Here is a 22619-nt window from a genome sequence, read left to right on the forward strand (position 1 = left end):
CCAGCAAAATCCTTTATACCTTTAAAAACATGGCATCACAGGCTACATACAGGCTGAAATATCTTAAGTGTCTCAGGCTTACAAATGCTTAGTCATAATTATACTTCTGTGTTTTTAGTATCTGTATATGTTCCTTAACCCCTCAAAGTTTATTGGCCTTACCTTAATAGATAAAATGTATACATTTGTAGGGTGGTTAGGAAATCTTCACTTGTTCAAAGGGCTGCTATATATAACTTACTATTGACCTGGTTTTCCAATTACCAGGGGATATATGTTATGACAAACAAAAAAATAATGTTTCTATTTTTTCTCTATTTTGTGATATCTGGGGCATACAGCAAAAGGAAGAAAAATTCTATCTTTGCTGATGACATGCCTTCTTGCAATGTAGATTTTCTATTTCAGATTGCAAAACAATTAGAAGGAAAGAGTCAAGTCAAATCAGACATGCAGTGCTTGTTACAGAATATTCAAGCCCAGGTTTTCTTTCTGTCACATTATATTTTGTCACTTTGTGAGAATTCCTAACTTTTCAGGTAAATGTGAGCCTTTAAGCATGATCTGAAATTCTAACATTACATTTCAACATTATTGGTTTTACCCTGACATTTAGATGTTTCTGAATTTAGCTTACCTTCATCGCTGTTGTCATCCACTAGGATAATTTCCTTTAGAAGATGGACAGGTGTGTGATTTACTGCACTGTGTACTGATCGTAGAATCACTGATAGGGCTTCATTGACAAATATGAAAATGATTGATATTTGAGGAAGTTCCTTGGGGTACTTTAATTTCTTGCATCTGAAAGACATGAAATCATTACATATAACATGTTATTTTCTAGTAAAGTATTTTGTCTAATTTCCTAGATAAAAATATATATTTTATTTCATACTCAGTATTAATTGAAGTGATTGACCTGTTAAAGCTGTTGCAAATTTTAACAGTGAAGACCAAGACCGCACATAGCTTCCTGTTAAATCCAGAAAGCTTTATTGTACAAGCAGCTTACAGAGACATGCCACCATCATTATCCCCTGATGCATTCACACCCTACTAGCACCTAATTGTTAAGCAAGTGGGGAAGATTTAGAGTATTTATGTACACATCAATAATAGCTCATTAGGTGCTTAAAGGGACATACATGTGTTTTTACAACACATCACTCAAGAAATTTTTTAACTTCCACAAATATATCTCTATAATTAATATATTCTTATAGAAGATTAAACAATGAGGGGGGTTTTACACACAATCTGGTGGCTGCAGCCACTGGGATTGTATGTAAAATTGACAAGCAGACTCCTGCCTGACAAGTCGAAGCATTTGGGCGGCTGCGCTGGTCCTGATTGTTTTCCCACACACCCCAGTAATGGCACTCCCCCGCCATGTATACCAGGCTCCGCTTGCCCATCTGCAGCCCCGGGACCGACATAAAGGGTGTCAGCAGGTGGAGGGGAAGGAGGAGAACGGACACCTTTTTGCTCTCCTCCCCTTCTTGCTGTGACCCAGAAAGCAATGTGTATGACGTCACTTCTAGGTCACCTTGAACATTCCCTGGAAATGTAACACTGTCAATTTCCCCAGCTAGCATAGCTGGGAAAAAATGTATTGCAATGCGATCTGCAGTGCAATACATTCAGTGGAGCACAGAGGAGACATGCAGAGCCTTTTAAACCTTGCATGCCTCATTAAACAAAAACTGTAACCAAAATATTATCACTTTCTCTCCCCTATGTGATGTAAAAAAAAAGCCAGGGACGCCTATGCATTAAAACATAGAGTGCGACACACGTTACATATGACCACACATGCTGGAGTGAGTTAGTTGCCATTTCACGGACACACACAAATTTAAGGTTTAGCATGGGTATCTATTTACTCATCCTCTGCTTTTATATTTTACCAAAAATGTGGGTAATTTACTGTGTTTGTTTGCCCTATAATTCACTTTAGTTTGTTTTTAACTGAAATTTAGCATTTTCTACACCTTTGCGGTAATATTGGGTGACATAAAAAATTGGAACCACCATTATTTTATTCTCTAGAGCAGGGGTCTTAAATTAAAATTTACGGAGGTCCGGTCAACAAAATTTTCTTACAGCAGAGGTCCGAATCTCTTTAGCGATATAACACATCACAGTCCCCCAGTACATTATGATCTTTAGCATACCTTTCACACTGTAGTCCCCTCTACGTCAGAGTCCCCTCTTTAAAGAAGTCCCACAGTGTCTTCTTTTCCCCTTCACATCACTGCCCCCCTTTACATCACAGCACCCCTCAACAAAACACAGCGTCTCCTAACACAACACAACACCCTGTCAGAGCCTGGGTCCGAACCTGGGCCTTCTGCGGTGAGTGGCAATGTTTCTTCTTGCTGAGCCACCTGGAATGCTGGACAGCTCCCTTGACAATTATTTGGATGATCCTACCTTGACCTTGTTTATCATGAACCTTGAACCCCTTGCTCCTTCCATGAACTTCCTGATATAAACCATGTTTCTGCACTTCCTGTTTGCCAGATTATTGTGCTCTCCAGCCAATATCGAGCTCCTTATCATCTCTGCTGTTATCCATATTTTGCTACACTTGTTATTGACCCTTGGCTTTTTCCCAACTACACCTTTGCGTGATCCCAACCTGCGACTACTCCTTACCGACCTTGACTTGTTTACGGACCACGCTTCAGTTTGATCCTTACCTGTTCATACGCTACCGGACCTCCACTTGCTCACCTCCTGGTGGGGTGATCCCGAGGACCGCGACCTGGTGCTAACACGACACGTGGCCAAATCTATCTCCACCATTAGGAGCTCTGGTGAATACTCAGCACCTCAGGTGATCCCACTCCTCCACCACGGTGACCTGCCTGTGTACCTATCCTGCTGGTTTCAGGTAAGCCTTTACACTGCTATAGCAATTGGTCTTTGAGCCTGACCCCTGATTGTGACACACCCCTTAACACAACACAGCACTCCTAACACAACACAGAGCCCCTAAAACACACAGCACACCTGACAACACAGAACCCTTTAACACAACACAGCTCCCCTAACATAACACAGCAAACCTAACACAACACAACATCTTTTAACACAACACAACGCTCCTAAAACACGCAGCACCCCTAACACAACACTCTTCCCTTAACATAACACAGCAACCCTAAAACACACAGCACACCTAACACAACACAGCACCTCTTACAACACAGCACCCCTAAAACACACAGCTCCCCTAACACAACACAGCGCCCCTAACAACACAGCACCCTTTAACACAACACAGTGCCCCTAACAACACAGCACCCTTTAACACAACACAGAGCCCTTTTAATGCAAGCCTTCCCCTGTACAGTCCTATGGTACCTTAGGCAGGGCAGAGACACTAATCCTTCTGGGGTGTCCTCTCCTGAGCCTCTGGCCCTCCACCAGTGTAGTCCTCATGGTGGGTGGGGTGTGGGGGGTAGGAGCTTTCTAGGTTGTTGTGTTGGCAGGTAGGCAATTGCCTGACTGGTGTGGAGGGGGCCCCATTTCTTTATCGAGCTGCAGAGAATGGAGGTCTTTGCATGTTGACTGGCTGGGTGGTCGCTGGCTCCTGCCCCTTGGTCCCTATCTGCAGCTCCTCACGCTCCACCCACCGAGGGGCGGTCCTGTCTGGACCGTGGCCGTGCCGCTGCTGCTGGGTGTCCTCTTCTGGGCCTTCCACCCGGCCGCCGGTGTCGTCCTCACGGTGGGCGGGGTGTGGGGGGCTGCGGGTCGGGACTAGGGGGTGATAGCTGGTAATTGCTCAGCTTGTTGGTGTGTAGGGACTTCTACTCTCTGTGACTCGAGGCAGGGGGCAGGAGTCCTTTCATGTTGGAGGGGCCAGGCAGTCGCCCACTTGTTGACATGGTGACTTGGGCAGCTCCTGCCCCTGGGTCCCGATCTGCAGCTCATTGCACCCCACCTGCTGTGGGGATGGCATCGGTGGCTGGACGGGGGGCCCAGGGAAGGGCACCCGGTGGTGGCGGTAGTGTGGCTGCTGTCTGGACGAGACTGTCCCTTGGTGTGGTTCTGGACCGCGGTCCGCAATTTAGTGACCACTGCTCTAGAGTGTCTGATTTCAAAAATTATATCATGTTTGGGGGTTTTGTGTAATCTTCAGACCAAAAATGATTTGTTAAACATGTGTGCAAAAAATCCCCCAAAAAAACTAAAAAATGGCTCTGGCAGTAGGTTAAAACTACAGAACAAAAAAACACCTCCCTCCACCCAGTAAATTTCCAAACATGCATGACTGCAAAACACCATGTCACCTACCTCCAAACAATAAAACCTTCATATCTCCACCCCTACCTTCCAGAACAAACAAAACCTTAAACTATTATTTACTCCCTCCACCCACCAAACTTCCATGTTTTCTTTGCATTCTCATACCCTATTTTTTATATCATCATATATATATATATGAATAGAGCCTTCCAAAAATCATTTACACACAAGGCCTCACTGCGCATCTCTCCCAGTTGCCTCCAAACTAAATACACCCATCTTACTATCGCACCACACCTCCCTGCAATTCGTACCTCCTCATACACCTTTAAATCCTCACATAAAACCACAATGCACAAAAATACATGAGTATCTGCAAATTGACCTCACACAACTTATTCTCCAACACACTTTCACTCGCATATTTCAATTTACATCCTATCAAACGGTCCTTTCTACTAAGTGTCAGGAATGGATTCACCACTGGTGGTGGGACTCACCTGCCGTGTGGGCTGCAGTACCAGGGCTGGCCAGCAGGTGCTCTCAGCAACCAGAAGCTCACTCCTGCAGTCAGCCATCAGCTGAAGCTGATTGCAGGAGGTGTATTTAAGCAGGACCAGGCCTGTGATCAGGGTCTTGGTGTATTGTTTCCCATGAGTCCCTGTACCTGGTATCCTGTGTTCCTGTTCTGCTGACTATCTGATTTGTTGCTGGCCCTGCCTGATCCTGACCTCTGCTGACTTCTCCTGCTTGATCCCTGGCTTGCCTGACCATCCTTCTGCCTGATCCTCTGTACCGCGCTGCCCATGAGTTACTGAATCCGGCTTGTGACCCTGACTATTCTCTGCCTGCTCCTCCGGTACCTCGCTGCCCACACGTTGCTGACCTGGCCTGCCTGACTACGCCTGACGCTACCCAGACGATCCATCCATCCCGCACGGATCTGTCCCTGTTACCAGGTCTGCCAGCCTCTTCACGTCAGACTTTCCCACGGTACATACCCTCGGTAGACCCCTCTACCACAGTTGGGTGCACTCAGGGGCCGCGACCTGGTCTCAGTCCTGCGCCAAGTCCATCCCCACCATCAGGGGCTCTGGTGAAAAGGCAGACTGGGGCTTAGACTACACGCCCTGGGGAATTCCGTTCTGTGGGTACTAGACATCCCGCCGTGTGGTGCCTGACAGTACCTAACAGCCTGCCTGACCATTCCACCTCTCCAGCCCTGACTACGCCTGTGTTTCTGAAGCCTGCTACTTCCCTGTGTCAGTCCACACATTTCTGGTCATACCCGGATCCCTAACACTAAGTCTCACACACAAACTTACAAACTTCACAACCAGAAAACATTCAATATTTACCACACCTTTCACTCTATATACTCTTCCCTTCACTTTCTCTTTTCTCAATTTCTCCACTCTTGATGACTACAAAAACATAAAGTTTTATCACTCTCTTCAACACTCGAACAGGTGCTGGTTTTGATTGATATGTTATTGTTATCTGTGGGTTCAAATCTCACAGTAAAACAAAAAACAATACAAAACTCAACATAGGTTGTAACCCTCAAACTTTTTTTCCCTTTTTCATTGACCTCCATACTTGTAATTGTAATGATGGTTGAAGCCCTATCCAGGTTGTGCCATGCCATGTGTAGTTATAACTGTTATGTCAGTAGTTGTGCCATAGCTATGATAACCTTACAATTGCATGCATAGTTCAACCTAATGCATATAATTGATGAAAGGTATTTATTTAATTTTGCATACAATATATTTAGATTACATGGCATTTTTATACAAACACAGTCTGAAAATATGAAAAATAACAGATACATTTAACAGCTTTCACACCCTGTTGGTGACTGAGGTGAAATAAAATGTGCAGGAATGTGTATTGAAAGTAAGCTCTAAATTTACATGCCTGCACGTATTAAAACAATCAGTAATTAAAAAAAAAAAAAGTTAAATTATATGTTAAAACAAGTCTTTTTAGTTGGCGATAACATCTTGAGTTTAGTGAATTGTATTGATCACCAACTTTACCACATCCAGCTATCTCAATCTCAAATCATACCGTCTGCTGGGTCAGGAAAGATTCTAATGTTTATTGACTCTGAGTTACTGTAACAGGATTAGGATTTCATACTATGCGTCAGGTACATCTAGTCATAAATCTAGATCTTCTTACATTGTGAACATTTTTGTTATGTAACAATGTAAGCATAGGTACAATAGCCATACTGAATATATGTTGTAGATAAGGAAATGCCAGCCAGCTGGTTGTAGTCACGATGCTTGTGCTTATAGTGGACCTTATATGGAAATGCAAGGTAAATTTAATTTGCAGCCCTCACCATGCTAAGTAAAAGTAATTTTAAAAAACGTAACATGATACTCTCTGATTTCTGGCACATTAGCCCAGGGCAGGGCAAGGTCACTGGCACCTTCGGGGTAGGGCAAGGTCACTAAGCCTCAATTTTACAGGTATCATGGGGTATGGTGAAGTGACGTCACTGGCACCAACAGGCAGGAGCGTATTTACCACAAGGCACTTGCCTAGGGTGGCATTTTTCATGGGGGAAGCACCTCCCTTCAGAAGAAGGGAAGAAAGAAGGGTCACGCAAGCCATGGGAACTAGGTGGGATCCAAGACAGGCTGCGGGTTGCTTGATGGTGTATGTAGAGCCTGGATCTTGTTCCCAGGGATGTCCGGAGCTTTGAAGATGAGTGTCTTTCTCTCTATCTCTGAGACGAGGGTAGTAGAAGGCTCTCCCGAGTGGGGGGCAGGAGTTTTGTTGGTCAGTGTCAGGCTCTTTCCATGGGAGGGGAAAGTGTGTGTGGTATTGGTCAGTGTCTGTGGGGGCAGGCAATTTCTGTGTTGCCTAGGGTAGCACAAAACCTAAATACACCACTGCCAACATGGATGTGGTGGAAAGCCACAGTGAAAGGTGAGTATTTTTTACATTTTTCTTTTTTTAAATCTTGTACTTTGTATTTTTACATGGGGCTGGGGGCAGAAATTTAAGCAGTCATTTCATGCAAGATCCACTTTAAAGTGTCTCCTGAGTTCAATGGTGATGACAGAGTAGGCTTTACTAATGAACACAGAATGCATGCCTTCTACACAGTTCTGAGGAATCAGATGTATGCCCTCACAGATAGCGAATGTGAGATTATTACTAATTTCTCTCATGCAGATTCAGTAAAGCAAATAGGCCACCATGGGGAAATTATCTTTATGTATATGAAAAACTCAATTAAACCTCTGTTGTATGTGTTTAGCATGTATTCAACTGGATTATCAGTTTTGATAGTAACAAAACTGCAACAACAAATTATAATTATATTATTTTATATTAAATACATTCCAAATAACTTAGAATAAAGTTTCAAACACCCCCAAGAAGTAACTCCACACAACCTGTTCAAATCTTTTGTTTTAGCCCTAAGTTGAGTTAAGTCACAAGGTTGAGAGTCTCTTCCATAATGAAAAGCCTATTTTCTGACACACTGCCTAGTTATGATTATCTTCTTTCACCCACGGCTGCCATATCTTGGTTGGCAGATGCATTTTCTACTTCAAAATTCTGTGATTATTTGCTATACTCTGTAGGCTGTGTCCTTTTGTAGATCTTCCTGATAAGAAGTTGAATTCTCTTGTCAGCATCTCTTCTTTTCACTATTACATTTACTTCAAGCTTTCACCTTGAATAGAGAAAGATCAGGCTCGAACAAAGCTGATGTTATTGCAAACCTCCTTTATGTCTACTGCAATTAAAGATAACATTATTCTCCCACAAGGTAAAAGCATATGTGTCTATTGTGGCAACTATGTGCTTGGTCTAGTTAATAGTTGGCAAAGAAAAGGTGAGCATACTATTTTTCACTACAAAACATTTTGTTCTCTCTTTAGGTTCATCTAAGACAGGGGTGGGCAACTCATGGATCCCAAATAAGAAAAGGAAGTTTATAACAATGTGAGTACAACCTCCTGGCCAAATGCAGTACCACAGCTTCAATTCATTTTAATTGATAACACTGCTTTCAGATAAAGTAACTGTAACTATTCCTGCACTCCCTATGACACTTATAACACACAGTGTAGACCTCAGATCAGTAGATATGCTAGACCATCATGCTGGCATGGGTAACACCCCCTCCCCATTAATTCTGGCAGCATGGTACTTTGCATATGCACTTTTCCCCATAAGACCTAATGCAGAAACGATCACTAATCAGAAAATCAGACAGCACAGCAGTCACTCTTAGTTTTCAGATTGCATCTCTCTAACCGAAGTTCTGCATGGAGCCATACAAAGAAGAAAGTGTGGGGGCTAAATCACTTACTGTTCACTTCTTAAGGTTATCTTTAAGAGCTTTGCACTGTACTTGTTGGTTAGAATAAATAAATATGAAAAACCTATTTCAGCAATATTTCATATTAAAGTGTATTTTTAGGCATTACCAACATTCCTCCCCAAACCTCACATGCCACCTCATGTCCCAACATTTATTTTTTCTTTCACCTTATTCCTGCTGTATATCAAGAGACCACTTTTAGTATTCCCTGTGATGTCATCACCAAGATTGAAAATCTTGTTCAGGGGCAGCTACTAAGATATCAGTTTCTACTGACATAAGTACACAACTAGAACTACATCTTACAAAAGCCTGTTTCCTACACACAATGTGTAGGTAGGCTCTAGGGAGTCAAGAGAGCAGCACTGTTATGTTGATGAAGAAATCAATGAATGTATGTGAACTGGGACAGAGGGGGGTGGGGGACAACTGGAGTTCCATAGTCCAGTAGGCAATAATTGTTGAGATTTTAATACAGCAAGAACACCCAAAGATAATTCTGCCAGATCAATAGGTATTTTTCAGTACTTTCAACATTTACAGAAATAAAACCTGGGACAACACTCATGTATTATATTCTTTTTCTTTTTAGTCTTACCATTAGGGAACCAGAAGGCTGCCATTGCTGAGATATGCTGCAAATCATGAAAGCTTGTTTCTCTGATCTCTTTGCTTTTAAAACCTAATACTTTTAATACTTAAAGTGGAACTAAACCCTCCTAACTTTTTCAGCCAAGGAAGCTGCCATCGTAGCCTCAGTTTGATCTGCATTTGCCATGGTGTTACATATGTGATCAGTTATGACACCAGCCATTTGATGGTCTGACAGTTTGATTGAGAGCATTTCCAGGCTTGTTCACACCATAGTGTAAAGATGTTAGATTTTCTACACATGTTTTGCAAGGGCACAGTAAAATCAATTGTTCTCTAAGTGCCCTGTTCACAACAGCCCCTGTATTTCTCTGATGACCAATTTACTTAGAACACTGAACTGTATATACTATATATGCAATTATGAACTTAAAGGGAACCTCCCAGTTATATGTAATGTGTTATGATCTCATTTGTTTTACAGGGCATATGTCTAGGGCTGTCACCATTATTCCTTTTTCAGTATTTAATAAGTCATTTTGGTCTTGCCCCCATTCCATCCTATCTGAAGTTGTAAGCTCATATCATTATATGTTTGTGATGGATATTAGGTTACTAAATATAGATAAAAATTGGCAGTGTGAGGTATTGTAGAGGATTACATGGAATATTAATGAGAGGTCATAAGCAGGGGTCTAAATGCACTGATTTGGTGAATGAAAAATGAGTGGATTATTCCTTTTATATATATATATATATATATATATATATATATATATATATATATATATGCTAGGATAATGATTTTTATAGTATCAAAAAGTAAATAACTGAAAAGAGAGGAAGAGAGTTGTTCATGGAAGACAGTTGTTCACAGAAATAGAATTCATCTAGTGGATTTGCATGTATACACATTTTGTGTTAATTGGGCAAAAATGTTCTGTAGCCTCCCTAGCGGTCTGATTATGTCAGTATTTCTGTGCTCAAAGCGGTACATTTTTTTGCATGGAAATATGTATTTTTTTTATTGTAGGCCCGTAATTTGTAAGAATAACTCACTGAAATCTGTCCGAACATGAGTCTAGTAAACATCCCGGGTATGTTAAAATTTGAAACATGAAATCATAAATTATAATTTAATAAATAATCATAAAAAATAATAATATAATAATAATAAATTTAATTCAATAATATAATCAAACCGAAAACACTTACGTTTGAAATAGAGCTCCAAGTTTGCACATCACAAGGCAAAGTCGCAAAATCGTTTTCAGTGTCTGACAAATTTCCCCACGAATCATTATCACCCAATTCTGCAAGTGGTTCTGATTTACTATCGCTGTTCTCTAGCTGGTCTAAAACCGCTTTTGACCTAAAGGGATGCTTTTTGGATGCCATGGACATTTCTCAGTTTCCAGACAGAAAGCACGGTAAAAATGCAGGCAGGGCACAGGACAAAGGACTAGGGACAAAATGTATGTGAAATGGTTTGATACAGTAATGTTTTACTATGTGATTTTAGTGTATTTAGTGAATGTCACTTTTTCACATTTTTAAATTCCCGCCGTTCCATTCCCCCGTACGTCCTGATATCGCAGGGAGCAGAATCCAGAAGACAGATGCCGGCATCGGCCGGAGGACACTGCAGGGGACACTGCAGGAGGGACATTGCGGGAGCGAAGGACAAGGTAAGAGAAGAACAGATCCCGGAGCAGCGCTGCAAGGTATTCCCGAGTGTAGCTCGGGGTTACCGCTTGTGGTGCTGAAACTTTACCCTGAGCTACCTCGGGAATACCTCCAGAGAGGTTAAAATATTTTCCCTTCTGAATGAACCTTCTTTTTTATGGGCAATAGTAAAATGCTATATTATGGCCACTAGATGGAGCTGAAAAGCACAGAAAATGTATATGTTTTTGTAACAAGAGTTTGAGAATTTTAGAGGCAAATTAGCAAAAAGGCCCCTTTCACATGAGTGGACTGGTTTGGTCCGCCGGCTGATTTTTTCCACCCATTGTTCTCTATGGGAAGGCACATGTAAATGGACATGTGTCCGCCAAAAACAGACGGATGAAGATACATTCCCCATCCAGCTAGTGGATTGGATGACAGTCAGCTGTAAATGGACAGGTGGTCCATTTACATCTGACTACCCCATAGAGAACAGTGGGCTGTGTCCGTATCTGCTCTGCTAAGTGGGGATCAGCGGACAGATCCCCTCCTGCTCAGATCTGCTTTATGGAGTCCTCCCCTTGTGAAAGGGTTGGGAAAATGTAACAATTGTATTTCCTATGCTGCTCATATCTATCTAGCAGACATAATGTGGTATTTTACCAGTGCTCATAATAAAAAAATATCCATTCAGCACAAAAAATGCTGACCATTCTTTTTTAAACAAGCAAATAATGTACATGCAAAATTGCTGGATAACTGGTTATTTACATTTTTTTCAAATACAGGCCATAATGTTAAAAACACATACTATACTGTAAGCAGTGAATTTTTAACCCAATATAAAACTTACAAGTATTTTATTAAACAAATATCACTACTTTTCAGTCTTACTTACTTTGTTGGCCTGTAGTCCGGTATAGCTCGATCCAATGATATTTTCTCACTGAGGTAAGAATTATAGCCATATTTTTCATGTGGTCCTTTGGCTTTCTCTTCTTCTTCAGGGCTGAGTGTAGCTGGAAGTCCACCTTTTCCTCGGCCACCATAACCTTCAATAAGCCCAAGTGACTTAGACAAACCTTAAAATAAGAAAAAGTAAGGTGTTACTCCAAATAGTCTGTGTGCTAGATAGAACCTTGTTTATTAATTTCATAATGCTTCACAGTTTGATCATTGATAGCTGTTGGCTGGAAATTTCATTGGCAATTAATGAGCTATTTAATAATTAGTGCAAAATGCAATAATCTGCAGTATTATGACAGTCATGCTGCGCCAAAGAAATGTGTGATGTTCCCTTCAGTGAAATCCAGTGCAAAACCTCTAGCAGGAACTTTGGAATAAAATATATACCTAATGGTGGTCATTTTTACACATTATATAAAGTTCACAGGGGTTGATTTGCTAAAGGAGTAAAAACTGTTTATCTAATAAGGCGAAGCTGAATTTTGAAAAGTGTTTGTTCATTGGAACTTAATAAATAGGTGAATCAGGGATCACTGTAAATACTAATCATGTGAAGGGGAAAAAAAACAATATTTCTGCATCAAAGTGATTTATTGCAGTACATAGCTCCACCTTATTCGCTATTTAAGTGAACATTCACTTTATTAATCTAAATTCCTTAAGTAATCAACACTATCATCTCATAAAACACAACAATCCTTCTATAGAGATTGGTGCAATTATACCATAATACTGACTGAGAAAACAAAGCACAATTCATCATTTGCCTCTGACTTGGTGCAAATTGAAAACTTTTAAAATTGATCTTTAGTATTCATACACATAACATTAATTCTAAAATTGTATTTTTACAATTTTTTTTTATTTATATATTTTAAGCAAATACTGTGCATAAATAGAAGAACCTTAATAAGTATATTACATTGCACTTCTGTCCCGAGTGAAATGATTTCGTACAAATGCGGGCTTATAGTTACCAATATTTGGAATTGAACCTGAATAATAAGGCATTGCCATACATATCTAAACTAAATTAGGTGGATTACTGTAATAAAAAAAAAATAAGAAACTGCTGGCGTTATGAGCTGTACCAGTAACACATCATAGCTGATTTTAATAGTTTTTTGTTATTTGTTAATTACTCCATTTCTATCTATGCAAATCTTTTCCTCACACTTAACATGGCAAGCTGATATAAATATCAGATAACAAATATAAAAATACATATTTTCTGTAAAACAAAGAAAGCAATGCATGTGGTTAGTAGTAATTAACTTTCTACTACTGCTAATGGTATGTATTTCTGAATGATCTGAAAATAATGTAAATCAGATGATTTAGCTAGAAGCTATGTGCCTTGGTGCAGCCATGTAGAAAAATTTATTTTGATTATCCCTTTAGCCAGTAATTTTGTACGTCTACTAAGTATTAATCTAGTAAGTAATAATTTAGACAGTTTTAGTGTACAGATACTAGAATTAGATTTAAACAACGTTTTATTCTCAAAAGGAAATATCTCACAAATCCTAATGTGAACAATTGAGGGGTAGTTACTCCATAATGAAAGATTTACTGCAACATGCATTAATAATCTCATTTAAAACTACATTCTTACTTGTTTGCTTTTCTAAAAAAAAGGGTATTATAACTGAAAAAAATATTTATTTTGTTAAATGAATCCTTCATTGATGGAGTTTTATTCTGCTTCCAATATCTTGGGACTGTGAGCTTGGTCATCTGGACCAGTGGGGTAATCGACATTTTCCTACGAGTATAGTTTCAAAGCCTAGTTTTAACAAAACATTTTTTATGTGTGCAGTCATTTCTCTTAGAATTGTTAACCTTTTCTGTTGTCTATTTTATAGTCTATGTAAGAAATACTGGCAAAATACTCTTTCAGCCTAAAAAAAAAACAAAAACAACTGCTGATTTTAGAGGTATCTGAGCATACCTATAGAAACCTCTAAAATACATCAATAGCCATTTTGACAAAGCTCTGACACTTCTTAATAATGATAAAACGTAACTTCTCATTTATGCATCCTGTGCATTTCTATTTGTTAATGGTCAATATTGTGTTGGTAGCAGAAGGTAGCTGCTCCAACAGTATTCAGAAGTTTCAGATTCTCCCAGCCAGAATAATCTTGGGTTTCTATTTCTCACTTTAATAATACTTTTTAAAAATATAAAATGTATCAGAGTACCAATCCAGCAAACTAAGTATTCTTGCTGCTTATACCCATTACTAAAGAACAGTTGGTCTAGTATCAGCATGGTAAGGAGACCCACATACTTGTGACCTTTCAGTTATGGTGGAATAGTGGATCAGTACATTTAAACAAGTTGTTGTGATTACCTGCCTGTGGAATAAATTTTAACAGATTCTTTCCTCTATGAAAACAAATTTACAAAATGCAAATTTAATCTGATTGTATATCTTGCATTATTTGCTAGAGTTTAACATTGCTAAGCATAAAGGCAAATAATAAATTACCAAAATTGGCAAAACCAGCTTAGCCACATCTGAGGTGGATTTTTTAGAGGGGGATTTTTAAACTTTGCCAAATAAGTGGTATAAAGAAAAACATGCACAAAAAGGAGATACATGATGCTAGTCACTTTTAGAGAGTATGTCACAGTAAAGTCCAAGGCATTCAAGTAAGCTAGCCAAACCTTCCAGGAAAGTGATTCATTAGTATACTTAAATTGAAGATGAAACCTATTGAATCAATCCAAAACAATTTATCATTGATCCTTTTCTGAGATCAATGTTGTAATAAAAGACACAGAAAGAAGTGTCATTATTTATTACAAAATAAGACATATGAGTTAAAGGTAAATGATATTGATTTCACTATTGTGTTAAAATTGTGAAAACCTTTCCTGCATCTTTTCACTTCATAGCTTTTCACTTCATAGGTAGAATATGTCTCAAATTTGAAAGACGATTTTAGAATTCCACCTTTAACAATAACTCTTGCCAGATTGTTGAGCTAGCCTGGGCCAATCCAAAGCCAGGACCAGGGGCGGACTGACAACTCATGGGGCCCCTGGGCAATAAATAGGGAATCATGGGGCTCCTGTGTCCTTGCCCAAACTCAAAAAAGCCTATGAAAAAGGTACCAGGGGCATCTCATGGGGCCCCCTACTGACCCCGGGCCCTCGGGCAGTGCCCGAGTTTCCAAATGGTCAGTCCACCCCTGGCCAGGACAGTGGTAGGCTGGTGCAGCTTAAATGGAAGCATCCTACCGTACAAATCAGTGGCGAGCACCACCCCTGTTCACATGTAACTATTCATCCAGGGACATAGATAAGAGGGGGGTGAGGGTGTCAGAACTTTCCCACCAGAGCACCTATCCCAGTGCCCAGTTACTCCCTTCCACGCCACTCAGCCTTAGCAACAGCAATCAAATCTATGGAGAAGATAGGCTGAGTGGCAGTGGCATCCACTGTCAGCTCTAGCAGTCCCCAGACTTCCCACTCCTCAGTCCTTGCCCTCTTCTTTCTCTGAATGTCAGGGCCTGGGGTGGGGCAAGCACACAACTGGTTGCTAGGATATTCGTAGTCCTAGCAACTGATCATGTGCTTGCTCTGCCCCCAGGCCCTGACATTCAGAGAAGGTGGAGCGCAAAGAAGGAACTCCAGACCTACCCGGACATCACTGTAGGAAGAAAACTGGGACACAGGGCAGGTTCTGCACAGGCTTTCCAGGCTGACCAGTGGCAGTGAGGGACAGGAACCTGTAAAAATGTCTTCCTACCTCACCCCCCACTACTACCTTACCTCCCTCCCATACCACCTCACCTACCCCTCATACCACCTCACCTACCCCCATACAGCTTCACCTACCCCCCATACCGCCTCACCTACACTCCATGTCACCTACCACCCATGCCGTCTCACCCACCACCCATACCACCTCACCCACCCCCCATATTGTTTCATCTATCCCCCTTACCACCTCACCTACTCCCCATAACACCTCATCTACCCCCCCTACTGTCCTACCTCCATACAGCCTCACCCACCCCCCATACTACCTCACCTATTACCCATACCACCTCATGTACCCCCCTACCACCTCATCTACCCCCTTAACACTTCACCTACCCCCCATACTGCCACCCCCACCCCCATAATAACTCACCTACCCCCCATACTGCCTCACCTACCCCCAATACCACTTCATCTACCCCCCATACTGCCTCACCTACCCCCTGTACTGCCTCACCTACCCCCATACCGCCTCACCTACCCCCCATACTGCCTCCTCTACCCCCCATACTGTCTCACCTACCCCCCATACTGTCTAACCTACCCCTCATACTGCCTCACCTACCCCCCATACCATTTCTAGGTATAGCACCTTCCCCTATCCCTTCCTAATCACTCCGCCTCCCTGTCACCCACCTAACCCCCTCCCCAGATTACAGCAACTCCTACCCATCTCCCCCTCATTCCACCTCTCTCCTACCCACCTAAACCTTCCTCCCCAAACAAGGCACCTTACACATGCATCATTCTGCCATGCCTGTCACAATTGAAATGTTTTAGCCTGCTGACCCATTTGGAAACAATGCACTCCCTATGTGGTTGGCTTATTCTTTAATTTGTTCTTAAAGTGGTATCCCTGCCTAACCACAACTATTCTAAAAAATACCCCCCACAAACACACTACTTACACCTGAACTCTGCATCACTTACTACTGACCCCTGAATTCTGTGTCCATTTAAGCCATAGCTAATATTCAGCACAATGAGAACAACCCTCAACATCTGCGAGGTGCACCTACTTTTTCACAGGTGGTAGACATGTGATTTTGCACACAGGCCCACTGCTTTCAGAAACCCCCATGTAGCCAACATTATTGAACATTGCAAGATGCACCAACTTGTGCTGAACCCAACCCAGGAAAAAATTATCTACTACCCTGCATTCATCTGAGCAGTTACATGCAAATACAGCGTCCAGTGTGCATCCAGGGTCTGTGTTTCTGTGAAGTTTTGGCTGCACACAAACTGGCCACACCTAATCATTCAATCTGTAAGCTACTCTAGCACAGATTGTTACTGCGTCCAGAGGCAGCATTTACCCACCTCTGAACACAGTAAACTATCTACCCATGGTTGAATGTAGTATACAGCTGACCATGAACTAAATAAAACTTAGTTTACTGTGTTCAGCAGGGACTTGCCATTTTTATCAGCATATGGCAGTCCCTGCTCTACAGAAGTCAATCGTTTAATCACCTTCTGTTAAACAGACCAGTTGGAAAATTTTTCTTGAATGGTGGCTGTAGCCAATCAGCTTCAGCTACTGATCTGTGTATTCGGACAGCAGCAGGAGCCAGCTTCAGGGTTACTCCACTCTGGATGGAGAAGCAACAGAGACACCTTTGGATAGCAGCATTGTCAATCTGTACAGGGTCATCTTTGAAGCACTAGCAAGTTTAGATATACCTGATGAAAAAATTCAAACCAAACTACAGCTAACAGTTTTCTTTCCTTTTGGAAAAGGGTTTTACATCAGTGAATAGAATATGACCATGGTAAGCACCCCTGTCAAAATCATTTGGCTTAACACTCTAACTGCCTCTTTTGCTCCACAGCTTGGTCTGGTAAAGGTAGCTGAAAAATAACAAACTTACTGGCTAGACCAACATGTAAAAATAAAAAGGAAATAATGCCTAATAAAGAAAACTAATGCAGCCATCATATCTAAGAGTTGGTTATCTGCAATACATTAAATATATGTTTTTGGGTTTAATAATACTTAAACGCTTGCTGTCCACCATGGTAGTTGTACTATGGACAGGCAGCAGCTCAGGCTGTGCGATGTACTGGTTAGTTTGGGGAGCACATGTGCATGCCCCCTGCTGATCCGTGCTGTGATTGAATGCATCACATGTTTGCCAACTGATTTCAGCCAAAGCAGGGAGAATAAACATCCATACATTAAAGTAAAAGCAGCACATATAACACACGTTACACATTTTAGGTACACAGACAACCTTTTGATTGCCCCTAGATGGTAATCCCTTCCCAGCCAGTGTCATTATTACAGTGACAGTGTACAGTGTTAGCACTGATCACTGTATTAGTGTCACTAATGATGTCAGTGTCAATTAGTCTATTAGTGTACCTCCCAGCCAGCATCAGCCCACAGTCCCACTAGAAGTCACTGATTACAGCCATTACTGGTATTGTGTCATAGCTGCATACATTCCAGTATATATTTCATATTTTGTAGATGCTATAACATTCGCATTTTTAAAATCATACTTATCTAGGTGGATTCAGCATTGATCCAATGCTGCATCTGTCCCCTGCCGACTCTAAAAGTGAGAACTGAGTGATTAGACACCTCTGATTGCTCAGTTCTCCCTGTTGCTCTGTGCAGAGAGCAGTGACTGTCAGCCATCGCTCTCTGCTCTGCTCCCCAGCACTCACTGGAGCACTGGACTGTGGGGGGGGGGGGGTGGGAGAGGCTGAGCCAGGTGCCGTATCAGGCTTCTGGGTGGATCCCAATCAGCTGAGTGATGCTGAAAATGGGTCACCGGAGTACAGAACGAGCTGCACTCCTGTTATTCACAGGAGAAGTACAGCCAAATGAGCTTTGGCTGTATACCTTCATTATACACTTATTGGGATTTTTTAGCAAAGACATGTAGCAGAGTAAATTTTGGCCTACATTTATGAAGAAATGTGATTTGTTCATTTTTTTATTAGATGTTTTATAACAGAAACTAGAAAATATTGGCTTTTTTTTTTCAAAATGTTTGGTCTTCTTTTGTCTTATATCACAAAAAATAAAAAACCCAGTGGTGATCAAATACCACCAAAAGAAAGCTCTATTTGTGTGAAAAAAAATTATACAAATGTAATTTGTGTATAGTTTTGCATGATCACACAATTGCCATATAAAATAGTATAGCGCTGAATAGTAAAAATGCTCGGGTCATGTAGGGGATAGCACCTTCCAAAGCTCAAATGGTTCAGCTCTTGTTCTATATGATCTAAGGAACTTCTGTTAGTTAGTTTGTATATAACCTAGAATGTAAATTGTTAACAATGAGCTAACAAAGGACTAATTAACAGTAGGTAAGGCAGAGTAGTACTTAAAGCTAAGCTGAAGCCACAGAAACATATATTTTTGGGATTTGCAAAAAGGGATATAAAACACTGGCTTTTTTGGTTAGGAATAATATGTTGAGGATATTTATTTAAATCTGCATCCAAATTAACTTTTTTATTGTGGAGTGCAAAACAGAAAGATTTAAAATATTGTATTTGTAGTTACAACTACCAAAGCATAGTGTAGTAATACATTGATGGCAGAAAATAATATTAACAACACTAATGTAAGGATCCCCCCTTTTTATGATGCAAAATCAGCAGCACAAAATATTTCCCCTCATCTACTTTAACGACGATACCTGTACTGGTAAAGCCTGACTGGGAAGAAATGTGTAAAGATCTGGCTGAGTTAGACATAGGAGGTTGTAATTAGAGATGAGCGAATCGAACCAGGCGAACCGGAATTCGATACGAATTTCAGGAAAAATTCGATTCGCGTCGAATCCGAATATTTGCCTACTTCGGGTGCGCGAATCGGATTTTTCCCGATCAGCCGGCAAAAGTGTCCCTGCAGAGAGCTCCGCTATTTCTGACAGTTCTCTGACAGAAGGAACACATGTACAGCGGTTGAAACATTGTATCTATTTGTTTCCATTTAGGATACAGATGTTTTTATTCGGAAACAGATGTTTCAACCGCTGTACATATGAAGGAGCTGTCAGAGAATTGTCAGAAATAGAGGAACTCTGCAGATACACTTTTTGCCGGTTTGGAATTCTTATTTTCATCCTACTTCTTCTTCTTCTTCTTCATCCTCATCCTCAGAAGAAGAAGAGGATGAGGATGAAGAAGAAGAAGAAGAAGAAGTAGGATGAAAATAAGAATAATTCCAAGCCGGCAAAAAGTGTATCTGCAGAGCTCCTCTAAGTGTATCTGCAGAATAGAGGAGCTCTGCAGATACACTTTTTGCCGGCTTGGAATTATTCTTATTTTCATCCTACTTCTTCTTCTTCTTCTTCTTCCTCTTCATCCTCATCCTCATCCTCTTCTTCTTCTTCTGAGGATGAGGATGAAGAAGAAGAAGAAGAAGAAGTAGGATGAAAATAAGAATAATTCCAAGCCGGCAAAAAGTGTATCTGCAGAGCTCCTCTATTCTGCAGATACACTTAGAGGAGCTCTGCAGATACACTTTTTGCCGGCTTGGAATTAATCTTATTTTCATCCTACTTCTTCTTCTTCTCATCCTTCTCCTTCTCCTTCTTCTCATCCTTCTCCTTCTCCATCTTCTCATCCTTCTCCTTCTCCTTCTTCTCATCCTTCTCCTTCTCCTTCTCCTTCTTCTCATCCTTCTCCTTCTTCTCATCCTTCTCCTTCTCCTTCCTCATCTCCAAGGGCATTTAAATTAAAGGTACAGTGTTCTGCACTAATTTAAAGGCTCTCTGAAGCCTAGAAACCCTTTTTATAAGTTAACTTCGTAGCGAATAAATTCGCATCGAATCGAATTTCTTCCTGAAATTCGGCGAATCAGCCGAATCGAATTTTTGAATAATTCGCTCATCTCTAGTTGTAATACCCACAGCAGTCAATACATTTCATACATGATTTTTTAATTGCAAATAACAAAACTAAAGTGGCTGTCTCACAAGTTGCTATAGATACCATCTTAAAGTTTTCACTCCCTCATAAATTTATACATTCTAGAGAATTTGTTTGAAGTACAGATTGCAGACTAGTTAGATGTGTTCAAATTCACTAATACGTTTTACTTTGCATTATTAACCAATCCATTTTCCAGGTAAGCTTTTCCCTTAGAAAATAAACCTGTAAGGTTTATATTGCTGGTTGTGTTCTCATTGGAAAGATTTCATTTCACTTCCCGTTCTGGTGACAAACAGGAAGTACAAAGATGTTCCCAGAAAAAAAAACAGGTTCTCAGACTTATCACGGTACCACGTTGAATTTACTGAGCTCCTGAGTGTAGCTGGCCAGCTAAGACCAGTCCTAGGTTGTTAATATGGTTCACATATATGTGTATACCAAACCTGCCAATAACCTCAGTACAGTGTATATGGGCACATGTTAAAGCCAAAAGCAGAATCATTGCTGTAATTTATGTCTTTGATTGTTATATGACATTTATATATTCATTGTGTTAGCAGAAGCAGAAAATGAAAATATGCCTTTAAGAGTTAGTATAAGCTGAGCCAATCACAGACAGCCTCACACTGTACAGAGCCTTAACCAATCCCAGTCAGTTTCACATTTATGCCTGTGTAAAACTCCCTGCTAGGATTTTCTAGAGACACATGCTCACCAGACAGAAGAGGAAACAGACAGTTCCAATCAGAAAAGCTTTATGGAGGCAGAGCAGGCCAAATAGGTATTTAATGCACTTGTGTGTTCCTCTGTTGTTTACAGTGCAGGTAGATCTGTGTCTAAAAATGTCGTATGTGTTTACTTTAGTTCCACCGAATTTACGAACTTACGAACTTATCGAATCGAATATAGCAAATCGAATTTTCCGAATCTAACGAATTATCAATCTATCGAATCAACCCAATGTAATACAAGTTAAACCATTGTAATATGAAAGAAACAAGCCAATGTAAGCAGTGTTATATGAAGAAGATTGAAGTTATTAAAGAAGTTAACTAAAGTATTCAGTGTGCTCTTTAAACCTACTGCATCCATAGAGCGGCATTGGAGGAATTACAGAGTAAAGTCAGTCTAATCAAACAAAGAAACAGCAATTGCAAAATTTTTCTAATGCCACAGCGCACTAGGCACCAAAGGGTGCTGCGCCTGCCACACTGAGAGTGACCAATTCTTTCACAAATGCTTGTAGAGGCAGTCTGCATGCCTAGGTGCTTGATTTTATACACCTGTGTCCATGGAGGTGATTGGAACACCTGAATCCAATGATTTGGAGGCAATATAATGTATATTATACACCTGAGTGAGCGCTTGTGTATGGACTCTTCGGCTGCATGAACAAACCACTCATTCACACCAGAGTACCTGTATGAATGATTCCTTAATTATGTTTTTCATAATTTTTTTTTTTACAATTCTTTCTTTTTCTTTCTTTTTTTTTTTTATATATTTAACAGTCATGTGGGGGAATCTTTGGTGAGATATCAGTTGGTCTAAATAGACCCCTGATGTCTCACTTTTGAGACAGAGAAAGAGATTGAGGACACAAATCCCCAATCCCTTCTCTGCAGTCTCAGCTGCACTGAAGAATGAACACAGTTTACCATGCTTTAGTTATGAATGAGCACAGGAATGATCAGTACCAGTCATTCAATGTGGTCATTAAGGAAAAAAAGGGTCTGGTAAACATGACATGTTTACTAACAACCCACTCTCCATCCAGAAACAGATCCCCCTGTGTGATTGCAGCAACTGACACAGTGGGAGGCAGAGGAGGAGATGGTAGTGCAATTGGGGGACATACATGGGATCCAAGCTAAAGGGGAAGGAGTTCTTGGATAGGCGAGAGGGTGATCTGAGCAGTGGAGAATGTGCATTTACTGGAACTGTTCCCCCCTGTGATGCTTCCTGCAGCAGCTACTAGCCAGCTGGAATGAGAGGAGGAGAGGCCAGCTGCACTGCAGGGGGTGAACTGCCTACATTATAAAGCGGTTCTGGTCCTCATGTTGAACTGATGGGGCCTGAGCCCTGTACAGGAGGGCCAGTGTTA

At 40.9% G+C, this 22619-nt stretch overlaps 1 protein-coding gene across 1 annotated transcript in view; it reads right to left on the bottom strand.

The window, feature by feature from the left end:
• GALNT17 (polypeptide N-acetylgalactosaminyltransferase 17) overlaps positions 1–22619 on the bottom strand; it is a 586654-nt gene that overhangs the window by 414419 nt on the left and 149616 nt on the right. Inside the window, exons 2-3 of the mRNA XM_089668484.1 lie at positions 11772–11955; positions 638–804 (exon numbers count right to left, since the gene is read on the bottom strand). Of these exons, the coding sequence (XP_089524610.1) occupies positions 638–804; positions 11772–11955 (351 nt within the window). The remainder of the gene's footprint in view (positions 1–637; positions 805–11771; positions 11956–22619) is intronic.

The sequence above is a fragment of the Staurois parvus genome, unplaced genomic scaffold (assembly GCF_062004578.1).
Source record: "Staurois parvus isolate SC_StPar_1 unplaced genomic scaffold, SC_StPar_1.0 ptg000058l, whole genome shotgun sequence".
NCBI lineage: Eukaryota > Metazoa > Chordata > Amphibia > Anura > Ranidae > Staurois > Staurois parvus.